General features: G+C 40.9%; 2 protein-coding genes across 7 annotated transcripts in view; one reads left to right on the forward strand and one right to left on the reverse strand.

The window, feature by feature from the left end:
- Positions 1–4,134, forward strand: part of PRKD3 (protein kinase D3) — a 48,073-nt gene extending 43,939 nt beyond the window's left edge. For all 6 annotated transcript variants that reach the window (XM_072856554.1, XM_072856550.1, XM_072856555.1 and 3 more), the window contains 2 exons: positions 237–322; positions 1,228–4,134. In XM_072856554.1, coding sequence (XP_072712655.1) covers positions 237–322; positions 1,228–1,401 — 260 coding nt within the window. In that variant the 3' untranslated portion in view covers positions 1,402–4,134. The remainder of the gene's footprint in view (positions 1–236; positions 323–1,227) is intronic.
- Positions 4,135–4,600: 466 nt separating this feature from the next.
- Positions 4,601–11,309, reverse strand: NDUFAF7 (NADH:ubiquinone oxidoreductase complex assembly factor 7). Its single transcript, XM_072856556.1, has 9 exons — positions 10,880–11,309; positions 10,646–10,726; positions 9,893–10,003; positions 8,655–8,865; positions 8,105–8,163; positions 7,259–7,372; positions 6,330–6,473; positions 5,797–5,970; positions 4,601–5,407 (listed from the first exon to the last, which is right to left on the reverse strand). Exons 1-9 carry the CDS (start codon positions 11,174–11,176, stop codon positions 5,195–5,197), a joined length of 1,404 nt encoding a protein of 467 aa, XP_072712657.1. The 5' UTR covers positions 11,177–11,309; the 3' UTR covers positions 4,601–5,194.

Genomic DNA, 11,309 nt, shown 5'->3' on the forward strand with positions numbered 1-11,309 from the left:
ATATAGTAAAGCTTTTGGTGTTTCCATCTAAGGGGGGAAGCTTACCCTATACCTATTTTGTAGCCTCATTTAACATAAGCAATGCTAAATATAAAATTCAAGAGCTTGATTAAGTTTAAAAGAGTTGAGTAGGATACATACACATATAAAAAAAATCCACTTTCACTGCAGCATGTGAATGATGATAGAGGTGATTAGTATTTAAACAACAAAATTTTTGTTCTGTTCTTTGTCAGCCATTGATTTAATAAACAATTTGCTTCAAGTGAAGATGAGAAAACGTTTCAGTGTTGACAAATCCCTTAGTCACCCGTGGTTACAGGTAAACCCATCTGCCTTTTTCACTATGTTTATAATGGATGAATAATGATTTTTTTGGATGAAATCCTTCAGAGGCTTATTAAAACGGCTACTATCAAAGTCTGTTAACAACCATTCATGGACGCTTGAGTATTTCTGGTTTTAGCTTTACATTTTATGTGCTTCAGGATTCTGCCCATCTGTTAACGGCTTCTTTCCTCAAGGAAAATTTTGTCTTACTGTCTCTCCCACCCCTTACTTTCTGTCTGACACCAACATAGAGTTCTACTCTTCTGGCACCTCCCCTGAATGTGGGCAATGATGAGTGCATGGAGCCCCTCTGAGATCAGTATCGAGACAAACATTGTTTGTTCAGTGCTGAAGTGGACACACAAGCTTGTGTGTGCTATAACTTGTAGTTGTTCTAGAGAATTGTTTGGAGTGGAATTTATCCACTTGTTTGGCGTGGTTCCTTTCCCAATAGTTTCATAATACTGTATGCACATATCCATGCACACAAATAACTCAAAAGATGTTAACGGGAAAATCCAATTAAATTTGAGTACAAACAATATTGGAATGAGTATAACTTCATGTATGTGTATATATACAATTAATTTTATAATAAAGCTAACATAGCTGCCTTGTTACAAAAAGTTTTCATGATTTACAGTATTACAACCTTAGATACTAGCCTATTTAATTTTGAACCATTGTATGTGGACACTCTGTTGGGGTATTTTGGGGGGGGTGTGCTTGGGTGTGTGCTGGTTTTTTTGCTTGTTTGTTTGTTTTTTTTACCAGATCTTATTGATTATATCATGTGGCTATTTATAGTAAAAGTAGAGACAAGCTGCAGAATTTATCTGTAGGAATCTAGTGCTGCTGTTTCTTAAACTGCTTCCTTAAATCTCTCTTACTCCTTAGGATTATCAGACTTGGCTTGACCTCAGAGAATTTGAAACACGCATTGGAGAGCGTTACATTACCCATGAGAGTGATGATGCACGCTGGAAAGAACATGCTTATGAACACAACCTTGAGTACCCCCAGCATTTTATTATGGCTCCTAATCCAGATGACATGGAGGAAGACCCTTGATTTATTCATTATGTTAAATTGCAGCAAAGAAGGACACTCCAGACAGAAACTGAATATAAGTTTCGGAACAACTGTTGCTCTTTCTGAACGCTGTACATGTAGTTCAGCGTACAAAGCCCCAGAGGATCCTGCGTTGACATGGGAGTAGACTGTCCTCTGACAAGCTTTTCTCTATCTCTGACTTAAACTATGAGTAGTTACTGGACAGCGGGATAAGCCCCGTTGGGTAACATTTCACCAAGCTGTGTGGCTACAAAGCCATTACTGAGGTGTAATGTGTACAGATTGAATGGTTTGTGTGTTTTTCAAGGTTGGTTTGTTTTGGGTTTTTTTTTTTCCATAGCCTACACAGTAATAATTTTGTAATGGTTTTCTAATCCCTATTTACTAGGCCATAGAGGACTGTTTTCTGTTACTTAGATACATCTCCCGTTTCCTAAACTGTGCGTGGTGAAAAGAGACTGTAAAAAGAAATCAGTGCAGAATACCTTGGCTAATAGCAAAACATGGTGGTTTAGGTTGAATACAGCTTCACAGATGAAGGAATAATTTGCTGCTGTTAAGACAGTTAAATATGTGTCCCTTTGCCCTAATTGAACTTTTTCTAGATACCCAAAAAAAAGAAAACCCCACAACTTCTTACATTTGTCTTGAAATGCTGGCTGACAATCTAAAGAGATGACAATCAAAGCTATGCTAGTCCTTTTATTTTGTCTGTTAAAACAAAGCAATAAGCCACAAGTGTGTTGCTGTGCAAGGCTGGCACATGTCATTGATACACACCAAAGGCATTTTGCCTTAAAACTACACAAGTAATGCACAGAGAGCACACAAGACTTGATGTAGCGTATTCTTTCACTCTGGAAAAACAGCTTCTAACGGAAGGATGTGGAAGAATAGGGAAATATACAAGCAGCTTTCTTCTGTTGTTTTGAGTAATTAGACTTTTAAATTTTCCTAATATTTTTCTAATTTTTTTAAGGTTCCCTGAACTTACATCAGGAGTAGTTTGTAGCCTGCTAGCTTGTATCTTAACTCTGCTCCAAACCTAGGAGTAACAGTGGATATCAAATCACCTGTTGCTTCTGCCAGGGCAGCTGGATTGTAGGAGAAAGGGCATTACCTTCTGACCTTAACCTGCAGCCCCTCCCATCCTCTTTACTGTGCTCAGCATTGTTGTTTGAGCTGAATGAAGAGTCCAAAACCAACTCCTAGTTCAGTTTTTATGCAGATGCCTCAGTTGATGGATTCCCAACCACTTACTGGACTTGTGGCACTGTAGAGAGGAAGCAGCAATATTCCTTGGAAGTGATTCCCTCAGAGGACAGTGTAATGGTTAAAGTTCACGGTATTTCAAAGTTTGAGGCCATGAATGCTAACTGTAAATGGAAGAGGGTTTTTTTGTCCTATTTAAAAAAATGGAAAAGGTGAAATCTTTCCTGTTGTGTGGGATAACAGCATTGTGCTGGTGGAAGGTGCTGGATGGCTGTACCTATCCCTGATGTGCCAAGCTGCTTAACTGGAGCTTGGTTTGAAATACTTTTTAGAATACTGATACAGGCTTGAACTGCAAAGTCAGTGAGAGGCTTTGGGGTATCTCCTCTCTCTCCTACAAATATTTTTTTGTGTGTATGTGTGCGTGTGTAGACAAGTATTTTTTTTCTACTGTTGTTATTCAGGTAAGGAAGCAGGTGAGCAGACTTTTTCTAAGTTGTTAGATATACATAAAATTTTACAAGGTTATTTCAGGGCTGGCAGCTGCTTGCAATGACAGTGACCTGGCAGTAAAGTCAGTGGCAGTTGCAGAGGTATGTACCCACAGGTAGGTTTGGGTCTTTAATCCACCTTTTCTTTTCCTATTGCCCTTAACCTAACTGCCACTGAATTTTGTAGGTGTCGAAGTTGGTAAAGGCTGAACTCTGGCTTCCCTGTTAGGATATACCAAACTTTGTACAAAACATTGGTGCAATGTGTTTGGCAGTTTCCTACAGCCAGCAGCGGGCAGAGTGTTTCAGCCCTTCTGACCACCACGTGTCCTCTCTCCTAGCACGTGTTTTTTCTCAGGTTTGTGCAGGGGACTTGCCTGATGGCAGTCCCTGCCCCTCCTACGCTGGGGGTCATCCTCCCCCTTCTATGCTGTCAAGGCAGTGCAAAGGAATGCAGAAGGGGCAGAATTTGTCCCTTAACCTTGCCATCCTGTTAAGGCAGGGTTTCAGGACTGATTCTTCAGAGAGGCACTATTTTTCATCTTTGGAACCAGAACAATCACCTGTGAAACTGGTAGTCTTGTGTTTGCCCAGGCTTGACAAGGGAAGCAGTGCTTTTTTTAAAATTTCCACTGCTCAAGTGACCAAATTTCAGTGAAGCCATTGCTATCTTCTATCCTAACTGTAATAATGTAGATACAGTCTGGTTTTAAACTTCAGATTTTATACTTGAGCTGTCAGTTCAGGTTTTCCTGTGGGGTTTTTTGTTTGTTTTGTTTTAAGGGAGGAAAAAAAGCCAGCTTGGTCACTTGAAAAAGCACAACAGGAATAGAGGAAGGAGGGGACAACAATGAAGAAGGCCTGGCTGATGTCTCTCCCCATGAAGTCTGCTCTGCTCCGAAATACTATATGAGCTATTTATTCTTCAAGTTGTATACAAACAAACAAGCTGTTGGCCTTTGGAGGAGGTTGCCTGACCATATATGCAGACTTATGGGGCCAGATGATAGAAGCCACAAGCAGCTAATAGTCAAGGAACCAAAAAAATCAGACATACATTAGGAGTAAACTTTCTTCAGAGTAGTAAAAATAGCTGAGTTTTTTATTCCCTTTTTTCCACCTTTACTGCAAACTTTGACAGCAGTAGGTTACAGTGTTTTATATCCTTACCCCTAGATGAATTAAGTTGCGTTCATTCAAGAAATAGTGCTATGATGCTAGAAAAAAGTTCATGTAAAATTTATAGCCTCAAAAGGACACTGTCAAGTACTTTTATATTTTTATACATCCCATTGTTTGTAAATATCCTCTGATAAGCTCGAAAATAAAATTTATTTCCCTATTAGACTTGTTCTTTTTATTTACATGAATTATCTCTCCTTTCTTAGAAGTAAATGTTTCTTTATGCTTCCTTGGTTGTGGATCTGTCATTAGATAGGCCCTGCTGCAGGAATTCTGTTAGCAGGTGCTTTGGAACTAACAACTCTTTTTGCATCGTTCCTGTCACCATTCTCTTTATAAAAATATCTTCAAAAATGTCAAGACATCTTGTGTTTTAAGCAAGTACCAAAGCTGAGTACCCTGAAAGTCTCCTTAGTACATCTGTTTGTTACTGACAAGTTTTAACTTGACTCCACTAGTAAATACTTCACTCAACTCTATTGTAAGAAAGACCCTTGAAACATGGTTCATTTCTCTGCTCTGTGTATACTGGTTTCTGTATGTGCAGTGTTTGATTTCTACACCTACTGCGTAGGTCAGTCAATAGGTTTAGTGTGCTGTACTAGATTTACTCTGAAATAGCGCTCCCTACCAAAATGTGGCTAGGCCCTGAAGCGTAGATTGGTGTGAGAAAATTGCCTGAAGTAATGTGACATTTCATGTGCTTTCAGTTCAAAGATCAATCAAAATATTTAGTTCTTACTGCCTATGTAGCTATATGCTGATTACGTTATTGCAAAACATTTAGTGTGTGAAACCATAAAATGCAGGACTGACTCTCTTCCTTTTACTTTGATTTTTTTTTTTATTTAATCAGTCGCTGTTGAAAGCTACTGTTATCAGACATTTTGCTATAGTATTTGAAATTACTTCAGTAAGAGTTCACCAAATCCAGCAACAGGTGCTAAGGGAGACTTAGAATCTGGCTTATGTTTTTTGTCAGGATGTACAAGTCTGTGGTGAGGCAGCAGGGCAAAAAAGTTAAAACAGTCCCCCATCTTCTTGGGATTCATCAGCATATCATAGCTGTGAAGTAACTGCTCATGAGTTGCTGTGTCATGTGAGTTCTGCAAGAGCACCTAAAAAAAAAATAAAGAACATAGGTTATAGCCCTTCCTGCTTTTCTATAAATTCCCTCATACCTGCAATCTCTTGTTATATCCTTTTCACTTATACTAATTTAACAGTGCCATAATGTTCAGTAGAACTGGTGAGATCCCTGGTGGAGCTCATACATTGATATATGTAGCAAAGTTTTGCATTAAATACTCCTAAATGTAATACGATCAGTTTACTTTGATGGATCCAGAGTAACTTATGTCTAGGAGAAGCAACTCTTTGATCTCACACCTACATGTTGTTTTGAACAATTTTGTTTTAAAATCAGAGTTTTATAAAAGCTCTCTTGCTGCTTAAGAGTATTTCTTGTGGATTAGGAGAGTTTATGTACCTGTAAACACTATCGTACCTGCAATCGGAGGTCAATGCCCATGTTTTTTAAAAACTCCCGCTGTTTTATGGGGCCTAATGTGGCTGTTCTTCCTTGTGTCATCTTTCGAAGATAGCTGAAATCAACATCTGCTGTCAGGTCTGCTGTACCTGGAGCTCTCAGCACATTGTGAAGTTTGTGATTCCGGAAACCCTGAAAAATTAAATTGGAAGGTTATACTCAGCTGTACTCCTAGCTACCACAGCTGGGGCTAGCAAAGATTAGTTGTGCATGTAAGGGGCAAGAATAGCAAATTATACTTTGAAAATTTGAGATAAATGCAGCAAGGGCTCAGATTATCCTTTCTCTCTGGCAGAAACCCTTATGGGTACTGATTAAGTAAGAACCCAATTAGTTCTATGATTGCAGCCTAACAGTTTTTGCTATGATGTCCACCAAGACCTTTCTCTTACAAGAACTTAATGATCCAAGTGACAAATAAAAAGATAACTAATAAAAAAGATAAATAATAAAAAGTATTTTGGCTTCTTATTTCAGGGTAAATGACTTACTCGGAAAGTGTCAGTTTTGGTTCCATCATGACCATAATCAGCAACCAGTGCAGCCCCACCATCCTTTTCTATACGACAGGCAAGCCTCTGAATGATGACACCAGCCTCAGGACACACTTCCACATGATCTCTCATTTCTTCAGGCTAGTGCAGAGTTCAAAGATCAAAACACCCGTGTTAGCAAACAAGTACAGGGCGGGAGTTCTTCACACTTGACATCTTGGGATTGTCGTCACTTCATTGGGGCACGGAGGCCCAGGGGTGTATTCTGGGCCACCTGGAGCTTGAGCTGGTTTTTGCTGACAGTCACTTTCAATTAGTGTTTTCTGAGTGCTGGATTTCAGTCATCTCTTCTATAACCTATAGTCGACTGAAATGAAAATTTTACTAACAAGTAAGAATACCTGCATCAGGTGAAACTGCATTACTGTGGTACTGAAAGAATGAAAATAGCTCTTCAGCCGTGCGCACCCTTCAAAAAGACCTTTCTGTGTGAAACTTTGTAGTTGGTTTTAATCTCAACTACTTCATTTTGTAACAAAATAATCTTAGATGCTTTCCATTAAAGGTCAGTATAGCACAGAAGTACACAGCAGGTTGGGCAGGGCCACTGTTGAGATGGTGATGTGACACATGCGACGCAGAACTCTCCCTGTCACTTGCTGCCTCGGTTTGCTCTCTGAAGTGTTTTGTCTATTTAAGCTCTGATTTTGCAAAGTTTGATGTATGTGTTTATTTTTGTGCTATGTTTTCACAGCATACGAAGTTAAACGCTTGTGGAAGTTTTGCAGAATGGAAATGGTAAGCTGTATTTACTCATTTATAGATCGAGAGCCTTCCTCTTGCTGTCAAAGTAAGTGGGAAGCAGTAAATGTACTGGAAAGAGTCAGTAAAGATAGAAGTACAAACTCTGGTAGGCATAACCTTACCTGAATAAAGTTTTCTGTCGCGGGGGTACCGGATGGTGACAGGACAAACCGCAGCTGGTCAGGAACTTCTGGATCTATATCAACCAACACTTCACACCAGCCTTTCTCTGTTCTCTGTTTAATGAACCCAAAGTACTCATTTTACACTCTAACAGGTACAACAGTATCTTGTTTATTTGATTGAACTAACATGTCAAGCATTTTCACAAACGTTTTAAGAACATAATATGCTATTAACAACAATTATTCATTCCTATTTAATTCCAATAACTGCCTTGGAAAAAGCTTGTGGTAGAGACTCATTTGCAGAGTCAAATAATACAGGTTTAATTAAAAGGAATGAATGATGCCGTTAAGAAAAATGCTGCCTCTTCTATTGACAGTACAACGTTTAACTTATTTAGATAAAATATTTTATTCTACCAGTGATTTTCATAAACTAATTATCAAATTGAAGTTGAAAGTTTCTTCTGAATCCTAAGTAGCCTCTATTTTGCTATTCTCATTACCATTCAAATGAAAGCCCTTCAGTCTTTGCTAGTAGCAGTACATAAAATAATGTGGAAAATTAGAAACTTCATTCATGTAGCACAAGAAATAAAAAAAACTTGAGACTTATCTCAGCAGAAAGAAATCTTTAGCTTTCTGCAAGTTTTTCCATTCAAGAACAATTACTAATTTTACAGTTATCAGCTGAATTAAGCCTTATTTGTCCAAATTCAGTTAGAAATATTTTATTAACAGAGACAATGCATGTATCTAGCTTGGCACCCTAATTCTATTCTTCCTCAAAGAAAAAAGGTCTTCAAGCAGATGGTCACAATTACAATAATCTTCTTGCTATACCTGAAACTTATGTATTGGCAGGGCATCAAAAAACTCATGTGCTAGGTAAAAGCTGTAACCTGTGGGAAGGTAAAAAAAATGCATTAAATTATTAATGCTTCCATAGCAGCTTCCAGTTGAAAATTAAAATGTTTTTATGAATTTTAATGAATTAAGCTAGTTAATGGGGTTGTGAAATAATTATCATTACTTCCAGCTTGGATACATCAAAGACAGCATTTCTACAGCTAGCTATAGCTTCCAGTCCATGAATTTTAGATCAGTATCTCACGAAAGGAAATTCAGGTAAAGCCAGTAAATGGTTTCCCATGAAAAGAAAAAGTCAAAATATATGAAATTGGGTATCTATCCCAAAATGAAGATAGTCAGAATAGGTAGCAGCTATGAGAATAAGTCAAGATCCTGCCTCAAACTCATACAAGTAGGAGCTAATCTGTACACTAAATACTTTTCTACCCATTATGAAGGCTAACAGAGACATCCTCAGTCACCAAAACCTGCAAATGGAGGAAGGACGCCATCCCTGTAACAAGACATTGAAGCTCCTTACCTGGCGGCACATCCTGAATGTCTCTGTACCAGAAAATGGGAATTCCAGTCTTGCTAATGCCTTTCATGTAAGCAGGCTTGTCCTCAGGGTTTAACTGCACCTTCTCTCCTGCCAGCATCAGCGCTTGGATCTCACTGAGTTTGGGACTCACTTCTACCAGATGAATAGAGACATCGCATTTACTAAGTACAGAGGCAAGCTGGTTGAAGACCTATAAAGACAGATGAATTCTATTAGGCACAGTCACATGCTATATACATTAAAGGTTTAAGAATTAACCTTTAATCTCATTACTTATATTCAAGATAAGATTTAGTTGGCTTTCATTTAACAAAATAAGTCTCAGTGAAAGAGACTGCATTTTGCTTCTCCAGAAGGAAATGGGAATTTCTTCATCAGTTTTAATAAAAGCTGTTATGCTTCTAATAAAGTTGGCAAAGTACAGTACACATTATATAGTTGTAAGGACAGCAACATGAAATGCTATTTTAGGATAATAATAGCCTGAAAGTGAGTAGCTCCTCTAATACCTACAGTGGGTTTAGCATTAGGAGAAAAATGGTTCCGTCTTCCCCAGGCACCATAAAAAAAAGTGCTCAATATCCTACCTTTTACTGTGGTTATTAGAGTTCTTTTCATTTACATATGTAAACAGAATAAAAGTCCTTCTGAGGTACTAAATCCCATTAGTGATTTGGTTTTGAATCAGTAGATTTTAATTAATAGACAGCCATGCAAGCATGATAGAACAGAAAGGCTTAACTCAAAAGAAAGAAGCTCCTGAAATCCCCAAAGGATTTCAACCTCAGTCCTGTATTATTGTCCTCCTCCCCTTCCTCCTATTGCTTGCACTGTGGCCTCCCTCCCAGTTACACACAGTGGCACCCTCCTAAATGGTTTTCAGTTTGGATAATGCTTTCCTATACAGAAATAATTTGTAATGGAATATTCCTGCCCTCCCCTTCTATCCAGTAGTGTTTGAAAGATGACACGCGTGTCTGTGCAGTGTGCACACACTGGCCTGTGTTCTGCTTTCAACTCAGAGACCTGGTCTCTTCACTGAATAGCAGAAACTTGCATATATGCTCATTAGATTCTAAGCTGCAAATCTCCTGACTGAAATGATTTGGGTACTAGGGAAGGTTAAACCCTCACAGGAAAACCTCATTTCTTCAGATTTCAGTGTAGTCACAGAATAAAGCCAGAAATGGAGAATATTAATATTAGTTTTCACCTACCCGCAATATATCATCAGTAAGAGTGCCCCTCCCTGGGCCCAATTCTACCAGCTGGAACGCTTTAGGTTTGCCGGTGGCTATCCATTCGCTAATATACCATATTCCTATCAACTGACAGTGAGAACACACACAAAGAAAGAGTTACAGTAATAATTTCAGAACTTGTGGAAAGTGACATCTGCTTTTTGTCTGATAACTAAGATACTAAATATTCTCTCTCCGTATTTTAAAGTTAAGAAAAATCATACATAACTTTGCCCTCTTCAGTATTAAAATTGGTGGTTGGTTGCTGTCAGCCCAGCAGAAGCAACTCCCCATCAGTAAACGGGCGGGACTCTTTTCTGGTCAGTGCATGAGCTTTTACTTAAGGCTCAAATGCAGGTCACCGCCCAGCTGCCTCTGAACAGCCGTTCTTCATGAGAGTGCATTTACCAAAGTGACATCGAGAACAGCGTGTAGCCAATCTTCACTACTGGAAATGATACACAAACCAGAGCAAACCAGACCAAAATCTGAAAATTATTTTTGAGTAGAGTTTTCACACTGGGAAGCTACCATAACTCTTTTTATTTATAAACAAGTTCTATATGAAAATAAGTGTTACTAAGCACAGATGGTGTCCCAAATTAGAACACAACAAAGGACTCCCCGATCTTCCAGAAAAACAAAACACCCCTTCCTCCTCCAAGAACAACGTAACGGTAACTTAGGAATGAAAAAGAGTTACTTAAGACATAAGGAACTACGCATTACCTCTCCGAATACCTGACTTATTTCAGGTGAGGTGACGAAATCCCCGCTTTCGCCGATGCCGCCGCGGCGCGTGTAGTAACCCTGCGGGGGGGAGAGGAGCCGGGCGCCCGGTGAGCGGCACGGCGGGGCCGCTTTCCGGCCGACTGCGACGCTACGGGCTGCGGGTGCTCAGGCACAGCACCCCGGCCCGCAGGCCGCGACGGCGAGGAGCCCCCGGCCCGGCCCCGCCCGCACCTGGCCGGGGTTGGTGAGCGCCTCCCGCATGTACTCGGCCACCGTCACCGGCCCGGTGGCTCGCAGCTTGAGCAGCAAGTGTCGCAGCAGGGCGGTGGCCCGGCTGGGCCCCTCGGCCTCCGGCTGGCCCCCCGCGCCCGAGGAGGGCCGCGCCGCCGCCGCCGCCGCCGGGGCTGTGGGGAGAAGAGGGGGGGGGAGGAGGCGGTTACCATGGTGACGGGAGAGGCGGCGGCGGCCGGCGGGGCCCAGGACGGCGGCGAGGAGCGCAGGGCGCGCGGGCAGGGGCAGCGGCACCATGGCAGCGGCAGCGGCGCCGGTGCCCGTGTCCCACTCCTCCTCCGCCGCCTCTTCCTCCTCCCCGGGTCCTGGCCGCTCGGTAGCCGCGCTGCGTCCCGCCGCCTGTGAGAGGACGGGCCGCGGCTGAACGCCG

Source organism: Ciconia boyciana, chromosome 3 (assembly GCF_034638445.1).
Source record: "Ciconia boyciana chromosome 3, ASM3463844v1, whole genome shotgun sequence".
Taxonomy (NCBI): domain Eukaryota; kingdom Metazoa; phylum Chordata; class Aves; order Ciconiiformes; family Ciconiidae; genus Ciconia; species Ciconia boyciana.